The sequence below is a fragment of the Meles meles genome, chromosome 7 (genome assembly GCF_922984935.1).
Source record: "Meles meles chromosome 7, mMelMel3.1 paternal haplotype, whole genome shotgun sequence".
Lineage (NCBI taxonomy): Eukaryota > Metazoa > Chordata > Mammalia > Carnivora > Mustelidae > Meles > Meles meles.
The window spans coordinates 15,508,969-15,529,651 of NC_060072.1; the positions used below are offsets into that span (position 1 = coordinate 15,508,969).

The following is a 20,683-nucleotide window of genomic DNA, read 5'->3' on the forward strand; positions in this document are numbered from 1 at the left end:
TTGAGGTCCTTCATCCATTTGGAGTCTATTTTTGTGTGTGGTGTAAGGAAGTGGTCCAATTTCATTTTTCTGCATGTGGCTGTCCAATTTTCCCAGCACCATTTATTGAAGAGGCTGTCTTTTTTCCATTGGACATTCTTTCCTGCTTTGTCGAAGATGAGTTGACCATAGAGTTGAGGGTCGATTTCTGGGCTCTCTATTCTGTTCCACTGATCTATGTGTCTGTTTTTGTGCCAGTACCATGCTGTCTTGATGATGACAGCTTTGTAATAGAGCTTGAAGTCCGGAATTGTGATGCCACCAACTTTGGCTTTGTTCTTCAATATTCCTTTGGCTATTCGAGGTCTTTTCTGGTTCCATATAAATTTTAGGATTATTTGTTCCATTTCTTTGAAAAAAATGGATGGTATTTTGATAGGGATTGCATTAAATGTGTAGATTGCTTTAGGTCCAATCCAGGAGCATGGAACATTTTTCCATTTTTTTGTGTCTTCCTCAATTTCTTTCATGAGTACTTTATAATTTTCTGTGTATAGATTCTTAGTCTCTTTGGTTAGGTTTATTCCTAGGTATCTTATAGTTTTGGGTACAATTGTAAATGGGATTGACTCCTTAATTTCTCTTTCTTCAGGCTTGTTGTTGGTGTACAGAAATGCAACTGATTTCTGTGCAAAAATCTTTCATTTTTATCTCTTTCACAAGTATGCCTTGTTTCCCCAATTGGACTATAAGGATGTCCATGGCAGGGATTTTGCCATCAGTATAGTGATGTACCTATACTGATGTACCTGACATAATTCTGGGAGCAGAACTGAAAATTAAAAATTACAACAACTGAATTATTTCCTTAAATGTCTCTGAGACATCTGTTTAACACATGTTTATTAGAAAAGGTATTAGGGGACGCCTGGGTGGCTCAGTTGGTTAAGCCGCTGCTTTTGGCTCAGGTCGTGATCCCAGGGTCCTGGGATTGAGTCCCACATCGGGCTCCTTGCTCAGCAGGGAGCCTGCTTCTCTCTCCGCCTCTGGCTGCCACTCTGCCTGCTTGTGTGCTCTCTCTCTCTCTCTGACAAATAAATAAATAAATAAAATCTTAAAAAAAAAAAAGAAAAGGTATTAAATCGAGAATGTATGGTATTCTCAAATAGCATTCTTCATTCTTAGATTGTTTATGAAAAGGGATGACAACAATCCTCCCCAGGAATTTTCCCAAGGGCCAGTCTCTGTGCTCAAAATCATATCCTCTCATTTAATCTTTACAACCACCCCATAAGGTAGTTATGTTCCTATTATAACACATTATTTCAAAACCATCTTTTCTTGCATGTCGTGCTGCCACCATGGCCAGTGGGATGATCCACATGTGGAAGAGGCTCGATTAATGTCTGCTGTGGTCAAGCTTCAGGAAAGCCAGAGCCAGAAGGACCAAACCTTCTTCTTTAGTCCCATGCTTCCAACTCCCAAGGGGACATCTCCGTGTGGCTATTCTGCTACCCATGAAATGTCCAAAACGCTACCCATGAAATGTCCAAAACTTCTCACCCACCTATGTACAGCTGACCTCCTCTTCCCATTTCCCTCTAGTCTACTTTTTAGAGGACCTGGAAGACTCTCTGGTATTACTTCTACTGTGATTCCATCATCACCACCATGACTGTTATCACTGTCCTAGTCGTAGTCCTCATCGTCGCCGTCATGGTCTACTGAATGCTTACCATGTGCTCAAACTCTACGAAACACTTAACACACGTCTCCTCCTTACCAAGACTGGGATAGGTGGTACTGTGCTCCCTTAGGGAGCAGGAAATGAGTCCCTCCATTAGCGATATGTAGGGATTTGCCTTGGTTTGGTCTGGCTCCCAAATCTGTTTCCAGTCCCCTACAGATCATCCAGTTCAGTCTACTCACAGATGAAGAAAATCAAAGCCCAGGTCCCAGATGGGTCCTTTGAGTTGGGAGCTGTGCCTTTTCAAGTCTCAGGAATAGGGTGCTAAGGCTATGGCTCCAGGTGCACAGCTGGTTAGTGCATCATACTTGTCAGAAATAAGGTGTTGGGGCCAGTGGGGGAGTAACAGCACAACATCTCCTTGGTGGAATTCATCAATTTTTCCTTTTTAATTCCACCTTCTTGGTAGAATTTGTCAATTTCCTTTTTAATTGCACCTGGCTTCTGCACATACACACGGACACACATACACACCCCCTTACAGAAGGCTATAGAAGAAAATCCTCAGCTTAACTCTGAGGCCAGTGGATGCCCAACCGGCCACATACACCAACTCTTATATCCCCCCTCTCTTCAGAGCCTGCCACAAACTCTGGTCCTGGTATCCACAAAGCTCAAAGCCAGTGTTCCTGTCCTATACTTTTACCACATTCTTCCTTCATCCCCAGGGTGTTGTGTCCATTTGAAATTCAGAAAGGGGTCGATTGTGCTAAGCCACAGTGAGATGTAGCCTCCAAAACTCAACTTTCCATCCACTTCCCCAAAATGGGTCCCCTGAACCACTAAGGAGGTTCAGCATTGTGAGTAACTGCATGGGCGCTAGAACAATGCACCCAGGCTGACATCCAGCTCTGCCACTTAGTGACTTAGACCCTGGATGAGTTACTCCTAGTAAACGTTAACAACAAAATCAGCCACTTCTTGAGCCCTTGCTCTAGGACAGATTCATTATCTGTATGTAGATCTGTGTAAATGTGCAGATTTATTATCACACTTAATCCTCATCACAACTATAGGAGATGAGTGATACTCTCCTTCTGCAAAGGAGGACACTGGGACCTAGAGAGGTGAAGTAAGTGTCCAGTATCACAAAACTAATAACTGGCAGAACTGGGACTTGAACCTAAGACTGATTCTATGCAGCTCATTAGGCAACATAGCTCTCTAAAAGGGGGGTAGTACAACCCGTTTTGGTTACAGAAGTACTAACTATAGTGAGGAAAAGGACACACTAGAAGTTTAATGAATGGTAACTATTGTTATCTGTAAAGTCCCTTTTGCTCCTGATGTTTTAAGATCCCGTAGGATATCATATCATAATGATTGTTTTGCTCATACAGCCAAAGTGGTCAAAAGATAGCATCAAATACTTCAAAGGGCCTTCAAAATGAAAAAACTATTTGCTGCAATGTTGCTCTAGGTCCAAAAGGATAGAAAGATAGAAACACGTAACGATGAGTTAGAACGAAAAACTCTAGATAATGGAAATGGGTGTCGTAGTTTTATCCCAGGCAGATGCCTTTGAAGTCATCTATACACCCTTCCCTTTTATAGACAAGGAAACAAAGATCTGACGAGGTGAAGAAATTTGTCCAAGACCTCACAGGGAGAAGCATCATATCTAGGCTGGGAGGCCAGTATTCTGGGGCAAGTGTTGATTCTGAGCTTCAAGCTCTCTTCCTTAATGGCTCTGATCAGTTACCCAACTGGTCTCTAATTTTAAATCACCTTTTCATGAGTTTGTAGAGCTACTGCTGCCTCCCTACGCTGCCAAGTGCTCTGAGTCCACAAGAAACCTAAAGTTCAGATCCTGACTCCACAAAAGCTACAGGGTCCCACGTAGCAGAAGTCAATCATTAAGATAATTGGGCAACAAATAGTTCAGTGCTGGCAGGGGGTTGGGGGGCGGTTGGCCATGGGAACAGTGCGAGGAGAAGAGGGCAAAGTGAAAAGGGGGATACAAAGACTGAGAGAGAGAAAAAGGGATGAGGGGAGGCAGGATGGAGGGAGGAAGAGAGAAACATCAAAGACCAACAGACAGGAGAGAGGCAGTTACAGCTGACACCCTGGGTTTTCTCTCCCTAGTTCTTATCACCGTTCCCTGTACTTTATAACCTGTATCATACTAGATACAAGCTCCATAAATGCAGATGTTTATCTGGTTTTTCTTCCCCCCACTGTTCTCCATACCCAGTGTCCACAATAGTGCCAGGCACAGAGTAGAGGCTCAATGACTATCTGTTAGATCAACCAATCAAACGCGCAAGCCCCGTGTACTATATGCACTATGCTGAGCTCTCTTTCCGGCAGATTATTATCTGCCGAAGATTATTATCTTCAACTAATAAACGGGGAAATGAAGGCTCAGAGGCTTTAAACAACTTGCCTAAAGTCACAGAGTTGGCATTTGAGTCTGCTGTGGAAAAGGGTATTAGGACACAGACAAAGGAGATTTTTGTTGCTGTTGCTACATGTTAACATAGTTGATCACATTTCATAGCATGAAAGCATTTCTCTTTTCTTATGAACAATTTCAAATATATAGGAGAGTACACAGAATTTTAAAATGAACGGCAGTGGACTCAACTCCTGGCTTTATAGGATCTTAATATTTTACTATGTTTGAATCAGATTTGTTTTTTAATTGAAGATAAGGATGAAGTCTCTGTGTTCTTTTCCTTAATTGTATTTCTCTGCCTCATGGCGTTCAACTTGAGATAATCGCTGACTTGAATTTGGTATTTATTTGTTCTACTCTTACTACATATAATTATGTATCCATAAATAACATATGGTACTGTTTTCACACATGATGTAAATGGTATCATACCTCACAGAACAGTCCACTACTTGCTTTTGATAATCCATCCACATGGAGGCACGCAGCTCGAGTCCGATGGCCACTGTCCGCATATACCACACTTTATTTATCCATTCTCCTGGTGATGGAATTTAGGTTGTTTGTAAGTTTCCACTATTGGAAACTGACTCTTACGAATATTTTCTGCACCTCTTTTCTTGTGTCTGCTGGGTCCAAGAGTGCCTGCATCTTTGGTCTTAAGAGATGGTGTCCCATTGCTCACCCCAATTTTTTACAATCCTACTGATAGTGCATGAAATATAATCCTTGCCAGTCTGAAGGGTGTGAAGTATTATCTTATGGTCTTTATAGTTGGCATTACTCTAATTACTAGAAAGGTACACATCTTTTCAAATGATTAATGTCAACTAGCATTTCCCCTTCTGTGAATCACCTATTCATTTTCTTTGCTCATTTTTCTTTTGGGGTATTGGAATAATATTGGGGTATATGAATTTCTACTGGGGTATTTAAACAATTTGTTTACAGGGGTTTCTTATATATGCAGTTTGTTTGTTGTATGCACTGCAAAATACATTCTTGTCTGTGGCTTTTATCTCTTCACTTTGCTTATGATGTGCTTAATAAACACAATTTTGAAACCCAAACATATTTATTTTTGTAATATTTTATGATTGGGTTTTTTTTGTGCCTTTAAAAATAAATAATATACTATTTCAAGATCATAAAGATATCATTCCTTGTTTTCTTCCAAAAGGTTTAAGGTCTTTTTCCCCCCATTGAGATGTTTCCTTTCGGAAGTTGTAGACAAGGGGTCTACAACTTTTTTTTTTTTAATTTGTCCAGAAGAAATTTGCCTAATCCACTGATTTTTAGTGCCATCTCTGTTATATATACAATCCTCTTGTTTAACAGATAAGGGAACAAGGATCTGATGAGGGGATGACAAGTTTCTATCTGTCTGTCTTGGGCACCTCTGTTCTGTTTCACTTCTCTACTGGTCTCACTACGTTACAGCCCCACACTGTCTTAGTCTGTAACAAGTGTGAGTATCAGGTAAGCAAGACCCTACATCTTGTTCTTCACCTTCAAAATATCTTTACTATCCTTGGCATTTTGCCTTTCCACATGAATTTTCACATCAGATTGTCAAAATCAAAGGGAAAAAAATTAAGAATTGGACTAGAATTCTATTGGATTTGTGTATTAATTGGTAGAATGATCTCTTTGATGTTGACTCTTTCCAAACACAAACAGGGTATATTTCAATAATATTTTAAAAATTTCTCCTTGAAGTTCTTCAAACGATTTTTGTTAGAATTATTTTATAGGTATTTTTTAGTTCCTTTGGCTATTTTGAATGGTATATGAGAATGTATTTATATATACTATGACATATACTTAATATATGTTAGTATACACTTACTATATACACACACTCAATTATATTTTCTAATTAGGTTCTGGTTTATGCTAAGAATACCAATGATTTAAAAAAAACTCAATTGAATGATCTCACTGAATTCTTCTTTACACTATTAGTTTGTAGACTCTTTTGTCGGCCATCATGACATCTATAACAAAAGGCAGTTTTTGTGTTTTCCTTTCCATTTCTTAGATTTCTTTTACTTTTCTTATTGCATCGGCTAGGACTTCCAGTCAATATTTATTAGAAACAGTGTTAAAAGGCATTTTGTCTTCATGATTTGAATGGGAAAACTTCTAAAGTTTCACCAGTTAGTATGATGTTCACTGTAGGGTTTTGGTTGCCCTTGAAACATATTAAGTAAATTCCCCTCTATTCCTAGTTTGCTAAGAGTTTAAAAAATTATACCTGGGAGCTGAATTATATCAAATCCGTTTTTCCCCCTCTACATCTATAGAGAGGACCATATGATTCTTCTCATTTAATATGTTTAATTGTGTATGTCGATAAGTAATTTTTCTGACTTTGAATCATACTTGAATTCTTGCCATAAACCTTATTAATCATGATCTTAAAAATTTTGCTGCTGGATTTGATCTGCTAGTATTTTATTTAGAAGTTTTCATCTATATGTGTGGTTGGGTTGAAATTTTCTCTTCTTCTACCATTCTTCCAAGATTTTGAAGTTGAGGTTGTATTAGCTTCATAATTGAGATACATCAGCTTCGTGAGTTGTATAGCTTTCCTTTTGTTTTTATTGTCTGAAACATGTTCATTTTCATTAACTAAGGATTTTATATTTCTTAAAAGTTTAGTAAAAGCTATCTGTAAAAACATTGGTGCCCGATGTTTTGGAAGGAAGAGACTTTGACATCTACTGCAATTGTTACTTGATCTTTTTTCTAGCATCTTGTTTTATGTTTTTTGTTTGCCATCCTGTTTCTATGCTTTTTTATCTTGCCATCTCTTTTCAAATTTTTCCATTTTCCTTTGTAAATTATGATGATTTAGTGATGAGCTCTTGATTTATTAATATATATCTCACACATTAAATCCAAAATGTATTTTTTTCAGTGAAGTCTAAAATTATTTAACATTTGGAGACAAAAACCTTAGCGCTCTTTAACCAGTCCTTGAAGCTTCTTTTCCCACCATCTCATGTTACTTTGTAGCCTGGGGCTTGCTTTTATCTTTTTTAAACATGAAAAATATTTTTTAAATGCTAGTAATTAAATTTGTTTGCAAATTTAAGAATTTCTCTCATCTTAAAAGAGGGCCCCCAAATTGTTGGACACTCCTTCCATGGAAAATTGGGTGTCTCTGCACCCTCTTCAAACTTGGTTGGTTTGTGAATGCTTTGACCAACAGAGTATGGGGGAGGTGACGACTTCTGGGATTGGGTCATAAAAAGCCATGTGGCTTTCCCCCGGAAGAGTGAGCCACCATGTGACAAGTTGACTTATTCAGAGGCCACCTTGCAGTGTGGACACTGAGCCACATGGAGTGCCCACAGAAGGCATCCTGATCACAGCAGTCCTGTCTTCAAGACATCCAAACCCAAGCACAGACACAGGAGGGAAGAAGCCTCCAGCTGATTCCAGCCTCCAGCTGTCAAAGCACCACTGCCCTTGAGTGTTTCCATCTGAGGTTCCAGACATCATAGGGATAAGCCAGCCCTGTTGTGCCATGTTCAAATTCCTGACCCACAGAATCCACATGCATAATGAAAATACTATTTTTATGCCACTAAGCTTTGGGGTAATTTGTTACACATCAACAATAACTAGAACCTGGTTGTTTCTTGTATCCCAGACCTTTATTTTTCTTCTTGCGAAAATGCATCCTTTAAGTGCTTTTCAAGTGATGTTCTGTGGGGCCACATTCTCTTAGTCTTTGCAGAACGGAGTGTGTCTTTACTTTGCCCTCAGTCTTAAATGATGGTTGACAGTTCTTTGTTCTCAACACTTGAAAGATACCATTTCTGGCATCCCTTCTTACTCATGATGTTTTGCTCTCTCATAGCTTCAAAACATTTTTAAATCTATCAATATGGATTTTTAAAAATCCATCTGTGAGGATTAAACAAATTTGTCTTACCTTTCGGTGCTCAGCCTCTGAGTCCAGGGTGTTTGTCTGAGTTGTGGAGACTGAAGCAGCATGGGTTTCGTGGTCAGGCAGATGTGATTTTGAAACAGAGCTCTGCCCCTTGCCATACTGATCTTGGGCAAGAAAATTCTCCAAGCTTCTCTTCTACCTATTATTATCTGCTTCGAAGAGTTAGTGTGAGGACTGATTGTAATACGTGCCTTCTAAGCATTTGCTACGATGAGCAGCATGATCCTGCCTTTGCTTCACGTTCTCCATCAGACTTCACAGGTCGTTGCAAGAGTTAAATGAGGATGTGCCCAGTATCGTGCCTTGTGCATGCTAGGCTCTCCATCAATGTTACCTTGTTTTTATGAGTAGTATTCAGCTGCAGAAAGCTAGACGAGGTGGTGGCTGAGCAGGAAGAACAGGGCTCTAGGATGGAGAAGATTCCAGGGGCCTCAGCACAGTCTGTTGTGCACCTGTGGGCCAGCCCCTCTCCTCTGGGGTCGGCTTCCTCCTGAATACAGGAGAAGCAGTTCCTGCCTCCTAGCGCTTGGCAGGGGCCTGGCTGATGTGTGCAACGTTTCGCAGGGTCTGGGTAAGACAGCCAGGCCTGGTCACCTACGCCAGGAGAAGCAGTGTGGAAGTCTCCGGTCACGGCCACCTGGTGTGGGAGCAGGGTGCCTGACGGGACTGCTCCCATGTGGCCCCCTCGGCCCTTCCCGAGCAGCTGAACTACGACACTAAGCCAGAAAACAGGTGCGTGGGCAGGTGAGAACGTGGGCTGTGAGCAATCCTGCCCCCTTGGTGGGCAAACCTGGGGTGGCTTTTCCAACAGTTTGATGCCGGAGTACTTCCAGGGACTATGGTTGCCTCCAGATGTTCCCAGCAGTGAAATCCAGGGCATGTGGGGAGAACCCAGAGTGAAAGGGTAAAGACACCTGCACTGACTTGGGATCCAGGTGTCCTCTGAACGGAAATCACAGCGTCGACGGAAAATACACGGGTGTGAGGGTGTGAGAGTGTGTGTGTGTGTGTGTGTGTGTGTGTGTGTGTTTCAAAAACACAAACTATTTTCCTCAGCCCCGTTAGGACTCAAAGTTCGTCTCCTGCCAGCCTGCCTTTGCTGACTGATTTTACTAGAAACTGCTGCTGGCGGCAAAGAAAGATCGTCTGGCTACTTCAGTTCACAGCATAGGCTCTTTTCAGTGAGAAGGAATTAGGAAGAAAAGAGTGAAAAGGAATTAAGGAGAAGAAAGGAGTCAACTACCTTTGAAAGAGGCCGTTCTGGGCAGAGGTGGCAGAGGAGGCCCCCCCTCCCCCGATCGCTGTGATATTCCCCACCCTCACTGCACGGTCGGCCGCACCACGGGGGCGGCAGGGATCCTGTGCGAGTTATGGGCGAGATAGAGCTGGCCCCTGCCGCTGGGGGAGGGGGCCGGTGAACAGAGGGCTCTTTTTCCTAATTAGCTGTTTTTATACAGGGAACACATGACCCAAACACAACCACCAACTGTGTCTTTGACATATACAGGCAGAAAGGGGGAGCTGGGCTTTTGTCTGCCGCGGATTCTTTCAACTTGCCTGTCACCCCAAAGCTGCCGAATTCCACAATGAGTCGGATGAGCGGGACCACGGCAGAGAGTGTGCTAAATGGACTTGGAAACAGGTATTATTTCAGCCCGCCTCGGGCTGGGAAATACTGACAACGTGAAATTGGGTGAGCAGCTCCTTGCCTTTCCTAAGACATCTGTGACCGTTTCTGCCATTTGTCCAAGTTTCTGGTATATCCTAAAACAGTGCGTGGTTCAAGAAAGAAAGGAAAACATTTCAAGGAAAATGTTGCTTGGTAATAAATCCAGCCCTTTCACAGAACCCTAGCTGTTCTACTGTCTTGATTTCCTCTATCATGTTGTTAACTTAGTAAAAACAAATGATTTCCAAAGAATCCTGCCAAGTAAATTACTTTCCCTGTCTAATGAAGGGGCCTCCGTAATCTATATAATCAGTTTAAGAATGAGCACACTGAAGATTAAGGGATAAAGCGAAAAAGGAGGCTTGCTTTGTGGATGCGGGTACGTATATTTGGGTGCGATGTTGTGGATTCTTTGATTTTGAAGCAGTGAACAGACCGCAAATATGTTTCAGCCATTCGCGGCTTGCAAGCAGCGATGCGCGAATGGTTTTCCCAGAACCAGTGGTGACATGTGCTAACACAATTGCTGGAAGTCATCAAAACGCGGTGCCCGATGGCCCTGCCCAGGTATTGGCCACCAGAGCATTTCCATGCACCATTCACAGAGAATTTCCATCTGTAGCCACGGTGCAGGCCAGCGCCGAGAACTTCCCAAGGCCGAGATTAAAGAAATCCACAACAAAACACTGCTCCAACCGGGGAAACACAGTCTTTCACGGGCAGAGCTGTTTAGAAAAAATAGTGCCGCCTTTGTTTTACCACATACTCGCTTCGTTGTGTAGCACAACTGGAAAATGGTGACAAGACCATAAAAAAGCTGGATGGAAAAGTGTCAAATTAAACCCAGAGCGAACCCCAGAGCCGACTGGCTTAATTGGAGGTAATGAGAAATGAAACCACATCTCTACTCGCAAAGTCAAGTAGTGAACTGAAGCAGAAAATCTACCAACAGCCCTTTGCCGAAATGCCTCAAAATTTGAGGCGAAAGTGTTTGGAGATTTCAGATGTCTGGATGATGCCTTAGCGTTTTTCCTCACTTTGCTAACGAGGACCTGGACTCAGTGAAAACGAGTAAACCGCGTCCCACAATGTAGCACAGCATTCTCCCTAGGTCGGTGGTTGGGTTCCTGCCTGCGGACGAGCGTGAGCACCGCTGGGCAGAGATTCCAAGTCACATTACTCTGGCAGCCGTAGGTGTGCCCTTGGGGAGGGAGGTGAGGCGCACCCAAAGGTCAGCAAAACCAAAGGGAAAATGAACATGAATGTCCTTTTCTAGGGATCCGACTGAGGCACAGTGTTAAAGAAACTTTTAGACACTCTCCCCACTCCTGGAGCATTAGCCAAGCTGTATGCCAGTGTTCCCACTCAGAGGCTTTCGGTCTTGGGAAGGCCACACTATGGAATTCTGCAATAGTCCTGGGACGCGGCGGCGCTCACTGGGGACACCTGGCCAAAGGGGAGTGCACCCAATGTTTTTAGTCCCCTCTAAACTCCAATAGTACTAGCTGGGTGGGAACCTCCATTTTCAGATTTGCATACGTTAGCACACAATGCTGTCTTTCTCCCTGGAAGTCCTGACAATGTCGACGCCTTCCAGAACAGCTACGTTTCAGGGTGATGTCCTTGTGGGCTCAAACACAGCAAGTGAGATCAAGGTTGAATCTAGAGAGGTGACGTTCAAGCACCAAGTCCAGAGAGAAAGTGTTTGGATATGGGGAGGGCTGGGGTGGCCTTACCGAAGCTGGGGGCACTGTGCAAGGTCATGTCCCGGATCACCCTTGTGCCAAAACAGGACCACATCAAGAGGAACTGCTGGGCCACTTTCTTCAGGGACCCTTGTCTCTTGGCAGCCACCTACAAGAAAGGGAACAGCTTAAACAGTGGTCAACGTAACTTTTGGTTTATTACCGACCCCCTGAAAAATGTCAGGAAGGCTTATGGGTCTCCAAGTTCAATGCTTTGGAACAATGGTTTTTGACTTGCTGTGTCTTCCAGCAAAAAATATGCTTTAAAGAATGAAATCTTATGTCAAGACCCAGTGCACACAGCAGATAAAAGAGATGCTGACCTGGCTGAATCAGGGGAAGGAGACTCATGGTTCTGCCTTCTACAGCCCCCACTTCCAGAGGGGACCGAGGGCTCTCCTCAGAATCCCAGGGCTCCGTGGCTGCTGAGGAACATTCAGACAGCTCAGCGTGGGGCTCTCTATCTCCCAAGTGCCACAAAGGTGAATGGTGAGTTGCAGTACCCGGGCTGCTCCTTCCACTCTGGGTTACCAACCTTCACAACACACCGGTCCACCATGGTGTCTAGCCACTCGATGTAGGACTCGATGGGAGACTGCTCCTCCAGGAGGTGGTCAAATTCCTGGTACACTGTCAAACAAAGGAGAGACCCCACACATCACTGCAGCTGTGTCTACACAGAGATACATCTTAAAAGAACAAAGGAATGAAATTGAATAGAATGGAACTCCAGTCTTAACAGAGCATTTAGGTTTTAGAAAATACGCCCTGACTTACCTTTCCAGGCTCATCTTTGCCACCTGAGTGCCTGAGAGCCTGGCTCCCATGTTTAACTTGCCATGCCCTCAACAAGCCCTGCTTTCTCAGGCAGTTCCCTCTGCCTGGACTGTCTGTCTCCTGGTGCCCAGCCCACATGATGCCTCTCATGAAATCCCTTTCCTCCTCCGCAGGACACTGGTAGAACTGATCACTTGTCCTTGAAGCTTCCAGCAGAACTGGTCAGTCATCCTCCAAGCTTCCAGCAGAACTGGTCACTCGTCCTCCGAGCTTCCAGCAGAACTGGTCACTTGTCCTCCGAGCTTCCAGCAGAACTGGTCACTCGTCCTCCGACCTTCCAGCAGAACTGGTCACTCGTCCTCCGAGCTTCCAGCAGAACTGGTCAGTCATCCTCCAAGCTTCCAGCAGAACTGGTCACTCGTCCTCCGAGCTTCCAGCAGAACTGGTCACTCGTCCTCCGAGCTTCTGTAGCACTCTATTATCTGTATCCCCCGCTTTGCTGCATTGCTAATGCTGTTTGACAGTTGTGGTGTGTTTCCCGGGGCTAGTTCTCTGTCTGGGATCTTTCCTAGCTGGGGCCTTCCCCGCGTGCAGCTGTTATCCAGGATGTGCTTGGTTGTATGAACAGACCCGGGCAGCACCGATCCCTTGCTCCTGCCCCGTGGCGGGGCATGTTTGATAGTTCAATGTTTCTAAACCACAACTATATTGGGCAAGCTGCCCAACCAGCCTCTCAGGGCTCAGCATGCAGTAGATGCTTAATAAATGTTCACAGTGCAAAGGAAACAATCTCTGTGTCCTTAGTTTCTGCGTTAGGAAAAGGAAGATAATGGTGCTACTTTATAGCCCGTCTTCAGCTGCTCATCAAATAACCGGTCCGGAAGGGCTATGGAATTTGTGAAGCACTAGAGAAAAAAGAAACCTTGCTGGGGTGACCTCCAGTTTGAAACATCTCTTTTCATGACCCTTTTGTGTTTTCTGCATGTGGAGCTCTGTGAACCAAACCACACCTTTAGAGCCACACTTTTTTTTTTTTTAAAGTTTTCATTTGTCCGTGCCGTGTTTGGTCTCCCATTCACAGGCATAGCTGAGGTGCTCCAGTTTGCTGAGTTCATGACGTCTGTCAGCCACCGGCAGGGGATATCAGAACAGTTTAGAATGACAAGGGGCTTTATTTATTTATTTATTTAAAGATTTTATTTATTTATTTGACAGACAGAAATCACAAGTAGGCAGAGAGGCAGGCGGGGTTGGTGGGTGGGAAACAGGTTCCCTGCTGAGCAGAGAGCCTGATATGGGGCTTGATCCCAGGACCCTGGGATATGACTTGAGCTGAAGGCAGAGGCTTTAACCCACTGAGCCCCCCAGGTGCCCCGAGAAGGGGCTTTAAATGTCCATTGAGTCAATATCAGTGTCTTTTTACAGAGGAGGAAGCTGTGTTCCAATGAGATTAAAGGTCCCCCTCGAAGTCAGAGGGCGAGCGAGTGAATGCCAGAGCTGGGACGGAGCCCAGGTATCTAATTTCTCTTCAGGGTGCTTTCCTCTTGATGGCCCTGTGGATGCATCGGGCGCTATCGTGCTTCTGTCGATGATGATGAGGACGACACAAGTGGCGGAGAGAGTGCTTACAGCTCACACCTCCTGGGGTCTTGCCGCGTGCCAGGCACCTTCCTCACTGCTTTGCATGGGCACTCAAGTCTAAGCCTGCAGTAACCTCGGGAATGTGACAGCGGATTCTCAGGTGCTGGATGAGTGAACAGATGAAACACCCAAGGAGGCCGGTACTGTTATTGCTCCCGTTTTCCAAAGGAGGGGGCGGAGGCACTCAGTGACCCTCCGCAGGTCTCACCGCCAGCGAATAGCAGAGGCGGGTTTCAAAGCCAGCCAGAGGGAGGCTGGGGTCACTGGGCACAAGAGCCAGGGATTTGGGGGCACCCCACCTCCTGCTCTTACCACGGTCATGCTCATCAGCACGCTCAAGTCCGAATGTGCGTTCTTTAATTTAGGGTAAGCGAGCATTCCCAGGAAGGACCAGTTTCGCTGAGGAGACCCCTAAAGCAGGAACGTGCAGGCTTGTCAACTGCTGATAAGGAAAGGAGGGTGCAGCACACAGTTGTGTTCAAGAACTTACTGCCCACCTGTCTGGGGTGCGGGGGAGGGGGATCTGCAGGGATGATATTCACGTGCCAGGCCTGCTGCCTTGGGGGCTGGTGCCTTTGCTCACTCTGCTCCCCCCCTTTCCAGGCACTGCATCATACAGAGGTGTAACACGCCACCATTTGTGAATTACTTGTTCAATGTCTGATCTTTCATTAACTCCGAGCTCCACACGGGAAGGGCACTGTCCATATTACTCCATGATTTTTGCCCAGCTTCCAACACAGTACCTGGCCCATGACAGGCGTTTAGTATCAGCTGGGATGAACCAAACCTCAGCACTCCCTTCCTCGGGAAGAAGAGTACACTCACAGCTTTAAAGGGTGCCATTCTGTCCTGGGCCCAAGAGAACCTGAAGAGAAAATCCCGAAACGTTTTCTTCTTGGAGAGGCTGCAGTGATCTCCAAGGTGTTCCAGCAAAGTCTCAGAGCATGTCCCTACAGCAAGCGATGGGGACTGCATTGTCTCCTGTGCGTATGGTTGATGTTTTCCTCCTCCATAAAAGGTGCTGGGGAGGGGAGAGCTGGGTCTCGTGCTGCTGGGAGTCGTGTCCTTCTCAGTTCCCATTCATCTGTCTGGCCCAACCACACAGATGGTTCCCATACATCCATGCCTGGCCTGGAGACAGTGATCAGAGGTACAGCTAGTGCTGGTAGGCAGCTGACACCCAAGCTCTCTGTTGGCCTTGTAGCAGGGAGCGGGGACAAACAGAACAGGAGCATGACCATAAGAATCTGAAAAGACCCCGCAGCCTCCGGAACTTGCCCATATCTCATCATTTTTGTCTTCTCTTCTCCTTCAGGTGAGTAGCACTGGAACATGGTGGTGAAGCCAAGGTCAGGTGTAGGTCAGGGGCCCCGCTCTGCTGCCGGGGGTAAGGGTCACCCGCTCTGAGGCTGAGCCTTGTCCTCTGTAAAATGGGAGCGGGTATCTTCCTCATGGGGTTGGTGTAGAGAATTAACGAGATCATGCCCGTGGTAGGTCTGGCCGAAGACCCTGCACAGAGGCGGCCATCTGTGAGCTCCCGTCTTACTTTAGTGACCACCTCTAAGTTCTTACCGGGGGGAAGCAGGCTGATGGCTGCTGTGGAGGAAGGAACTAGTACACAAGGCGCTCCAGGAAAGAAGCCACAGGGAAGGACCTCAGGGTTCAGGTTTCAGCTGCTCTCTTGTGGCTTCTGAAAAGGACTCAGTGGGAAGGTCTCTAGTAGGAACATCTTTCAGAACTTAGTTATTTTTAACCACCACATGCTTAGCCTGGCTGAAGAACGTTCCCTCAAGAGGACATACAGAAGGCCCAGACTGGCAGTCTGAGGGGCCCGGGGTGCTCAGGAGAACAGGCCCAACTTCTCAGGGGATAGCCAACCTCCATGCAGCTTCCCATTTCCGTACTCCTGGCCCCACCCAGGCATGAGAAAGGAAGGCTGAGCAAAACAAGGAAGCTGCCAGGAGACCCGCATCCAGGGCCACTGGGTGTGGGAGGTCCCGGGGCTGCAGGCCGCGGTGGGCAGGTGAGGAACAGCAGAGGTGTGTGGACGGTGGCGGTGTTCTCTGGCCCCTGCACGTCCGCTACTGCTAACAACACCTGGCCTGACCTCATCCAGACAACAGCTGGAATATTCCCGTAGGCTTTGTCCACCAGGACATGAACACATGTTCGCAGAAGTACACCACCATCCATTCCCCCCCTCAAACACTGAGTGTGATGGCAGGTTCGCCTGCCCGTAGCTGGGCTGACTCGTGTGACCCTCCGCTGGGAAACAGGCACAGCGTATCTGGCTCACTCCAGGCCGATGTACACTCGGACAGGCAACACACTGCTGTTCTCATTTTTTATGCCACCTTTGGGACTACGCCCGGTGCCGAGAGTCACAGGTGGGGCCTTCTGCCTGGCACTGTGCACTGCCCAGCTGCACCCGGCTCCCTTTTCCCCGGGGATGTTGACACACGTCCTCTTGAATCAATTAGTCCTCCTATCTGGGCTGACCCACTTAACAGGAACAATAAGAGGAAAGGGAACCTAGGGGGAAGGACAAGGTGGGAATGCCACTTAAATATTTGCGCAGATACTTTTTCTTTCTTTTAAAAATAAAACCAGAAAAGATAGACCCCTTGGCAGAGCGTCTTACACTGGATGATGAGTTTCTGGTGCTCATCGCGGGAGTCCTCCATGGTGTAGAGGGTTTGCTTGGTGATGCTGTTGAGGTCCACGTTCCTCCAGTCTTCCAGCATTTGGAATGTGATGTCTGCACTGTGGATCACTGTCCGAGATGCCTGTAATCCAAGCCAATTAACTCATTAGCTCGAGGGCTGTTAGGTTAAAACCCCGGCACGTTATTTTCTTTTGAATGAATCTGCATAGGGTATTTTGCAAACTACTTTGAAATTCAGGAAAACTCCATTTCAGGAAATCAGCAGATGAGCCCATCACTCAGAAGACGTGTACAGTCTTTTCTCTTGTGGCTCTCTTCTCTCAGCTGTGTAAAAGATTTCTCCAGGGTGCCCGAGAGTAGACCACACCCTGCTGTTCCCAGCCCCTTTGGTCTTGACCCCTGGGGAACAATGGGATGAAGGCCAGAGACCCGTCAGTCTACAGATGTAAGCTTGCAGGATGGGATCTCTGTGCTTAATAACCCACGTCTCTCTCGTGTCCGAGAAGCAATGGGCCCAGACCTTGGAATGGTCCTGCTGCCCGGGGGCCAACGACAGCTTTCATCTCAGCAATCTGACCATGTGTCTTTTTCATATAAATGCATTCTGAAGCAGTTTATGGTCTAGCTTTCTCTTTCTGCTTTTTGGTTTTTAGGTGACTATCATGATGAGAGGAAGGGAAGGGGAACAAAACCTTGAGACTCAGTTGCTCATTAACGTGCCTGTGGTGTTTGTGTGAGCACACTCGTGTGAGCATTCAACCTGTGGTTTCCTCCGCAAACCCTGCAGCTGGTGAATGGGAACAATACTTGGGACCACCAAATTCAACAATGCTGATAAGCAAAGAAAAATATTTCCAGAATCATTTCCTTTGCTTGCATGTTTTTAAAATGCCTTTAACAAAGTGGAGAAAAAAAATTTTCTGATACACATGGACATTAAAAGTCTCCTGGGGGCGCCTGGGTGGCTCAGTGGGTTAAGCCGCTGCCTTCGGCTCAGGTCATGATCCCAGAGTCCTGGGATCGAGTCCTGTATCGGGCTCTCTGCTCGGCGGGGAGCCTGCTTCTACCCTGCTCCCTCTCTCTCTGCCTGCCTCTCTGCCTACTTGTGATCTCTGTCTGTCAAATAAATAAATAAAATCTTTAAAAGTCTCCTGATGTGTGTGAATTTCCAGACAAAGGCAAATACTGACAACCCCTTTCTCCCCGCTCTGAGCACAAGTAAACTCTTACTTAAATCACTATAGGACTTTTTAAAGGTCAGAGACCTCAAATATATGAATCTATGAATTGGGTCCATCTCTAATGATAATGAAAACAACCAGAAGTAAAGGTCTGGGATTCTGGACTCAAATATATTGAGTTCGAGTCCTGGCCTTGCTGCTAACGAGCTGGCTGATTTGGGGCAGGCCAGCAGATTTGCCTCGGTTTCCTGATCTAGAAAATGGAGGGAACAGGACCTGCCTCTGAAGGAGGCTGCTGTTGGGGGACTCTTTGAGATAATGCTTGCAAAGGGCATAGTTGAAGGAGGAAGAGTTCAGTACAGGAGCTACTGTTACTCAGGTCCGTGCTGGTTGTGGCAATGCAGGGACACCTCAGGGCCAGGGCTCATGGCTCCGGGCCAGCTGGAGCGGTCCTCTCTCACCCTGCCCAGCAATCCTGCCATCACGCACGCCCCAACTACAAGATCAACACCCGTGGCGCGGCCTCCGCTAACCCCTGCGTCTCAGTCACACTCACGTGCCCCATTATTCTCTATTTCCATTGTGTTTCCTTCCTAACACTTAGTACTCTTAATTATTTTTTCGTTCACCTTTTTTTTTTCCTGCTCAGGGCAAGTACCACTAAACATCGTGTCTGACACATAGTAGGCGCTCCAAAGATTCTCTGCAATGAATGGTCGAGACAGGAAAGCCAAGCTGCTTGCTTAGTTTACCCGAAAAGGGCCTGGTTACTTAGATCCTGGGTTTCAGCGTGACTTGTCTTGTATGTGTTTAGGAAAGTTTGCTGGGATATTAGCTGGGAAGTTCCATGGAGTTTCCTTCCTGTCACCAACCCCAGTTCCTCTGGCTAGTCCAGAAGTGTGTCTGAGAGCTTATCCCATGAAGATGGAAAGGCAGCACATGCTGATTAAAATACGTACCGTCTGTGTGGGAAGCGGAGAGTGAGCTTATGTGTGCACGTGGGCGAGCGCACACGTGTGCTGGCGGCTGTAGGTACAGGTATGGATGTTTTTACCTACACGCATTAAAGGCTCAAAGGCTTCCTTAAGCTTCCTGAGCCCCGGAGGGAGGCATCACAACCATGCCTAGTTCTCCAATATGATCCAAGCCCAGCTCTTCCAAGCTGGGGAAAGAACCCGAAGGCACGCACCCTCAGAAATACGGCAGTGTTTCTCTGTTGTGCCAATATTTGTTTGTTCCCCTAAATCCCACTAATCTGGTGGGGCTCTGCCTTATTCCGGAACAGTGCCCAGGTGTGGCCTCTCTCACAACCAGCATGAACATGAAGGTATAACTCTGGTTTCCAGATCTTCCAAATCACCCGCTGTGCCTTTTATGCCGGGGGCAGGGTAGCAACAGTGAGGTGCGCAGGAGTGTAGTTCTTTATTTTCAGAATACAGAACTGGCCTGGAGGCTTCCTTCAGGTCACTCTAAGTAGAAACCCCTCCCTTCAACCTTGACCTTGAATAAACAGTACCGACCCAGATCCCACGATATGAGGGAGAGGTGGCAAACCCCACCCACACAAAGAAGGCAGGCAGGTGGCAGGTGGGAGTGAGGGGGTCCTGCCAAGCTTAAGAGGCAGTGGGGCTGACAAGGAGGACAGTGCCTGATGGAGAGGAGCTTGGCCCATCCACTCGCTTCCTGCCCTGGGAAATGTGGCTCAGGGGCTGTTTAGCTGACATCTCCTAGGGCCAACTGTTAACAACGAAGTAAAACAATTTTTGAACACATGCAAATCAAACAAAAATAACCCCACCCATCTGAGGGCCAGATCTGACCTGTAGCCACCAGTTTGCCCCTTCTGCTTTAAGATCATAAAAGTTCTAACGAATGTTAACTGGGCCCTTAATAGGCTTCGATTCCCTTCCTTAAGGTGTAAACTTAAGAGAAACGCAAAGATTTATGCCATCGAATCATTACCAACGAGTCATGGGGAGATATTCTGCCTTTCACTGTACGCATTTTTGTTACTGCTTTATTTTTTATAGGAAGCATATGTCAGTTTAGTGCTGAAAAGAACAAAAATCCGGATTAAATAAATAAAAGTGGGTAAATATTTAACATACTGTGCAGCTCTGAACTCCTTGGGATGATACATACACAGCACATCACCGCCCCCCCCCTTTATGCATGTGAATCGTTTATCTCTGTGACTTCCAAGGGCAGACACTGGGCCCCCGGGGCTCTACTGGGGCTGGTACCTGGGGGTGGGGTGCCGGGCATCTGGTGTTGGCATGCGGGAAGATGCCGGGGATGCCACCAGACCTCTGCACTGCACCAAAAACATCTCGAGAGAAAGAATGGTCCAGGCTCACGTGCCAGCCATAGCTGAGAAAGCCTCATTCACTCAAGGGAAATGCAAACTTGCACCAGAACATGGTGCATGGTTAAGGGGCGACTGACGTCAGAAGCTATTCTGTACGTCAATCGAAACTATTTCGTGATTGCCTAATGTTTTTATTCTTTATCGGCAGAAATGAAAGGTAACGGTAAAAATATATCAAACACCTATTATGCTGCATTCAACGACCAAACAGCCCCACCCGACAGTTCCTCCGGGGAGCTGTTCCGTGCATGCGCCCCTCGCAGGTAATGACTCCGCAGGACATGTACCTGGCAAAGGTGATTCAGTGATGTTTGCCGTCTCAGAATTTGGGAAAACCTTCTCGACACTGCAAGAAGAAAGAGTTAGTCTGAAGTATTTGCACGCTGTATGGTCCCACCTCGGATTTTCCAGGGGCGGATTTCAAAAAGTGGCTTATTGGCCTAAATTTGTCTCGCTGTCCAACCCTATTTTTTAATGCACCTGCTGGCAAAACCCTGCATTTGATTCTTTGTTCTCCTGTAGAGACAATGATTTCCTAAAGCGGCG

At 46.1% G+C, this 20,683-nt stretch overlaps 1 protein-coding gene across 2 annotated transcripts in view; it reads right to left on the minus strand.

Moving 5' to 3' along the window:
- Positions 1 to 20,683, minus strand: part of RFX4 (regulatory factor X4) — a 162,680-nt gene that overhangs the window by 25,375 nt on the left and 116,622 nt on the right. For both annotated transcript variants that reach the window (XM_046010817.1, XM_046010816.1), the window contains exons 10-13: positions 20,425 to 20,483; positions 16,565 to 16,709; positions 12,038 to 12,132; positions 11,494 to 11,611 (exon numbers count right to left, since the gene is read on the minus strand). In XM_046010817.1, the coding sequence (XP_045866773.1) occupies positions 11,494 to 11,611; positions 12,038 to 12,132; positions 16,565 to 16,709; positions 20,425 to 20,483 (417 nt within the window). The remainder of the gene's footprint in view (positions 1 to 11,493; positions 11,612 to 12,037; positions 12,133 to 16,564; positions 16,710 to 20,424; positions 20,484 to 20,683) is intronic.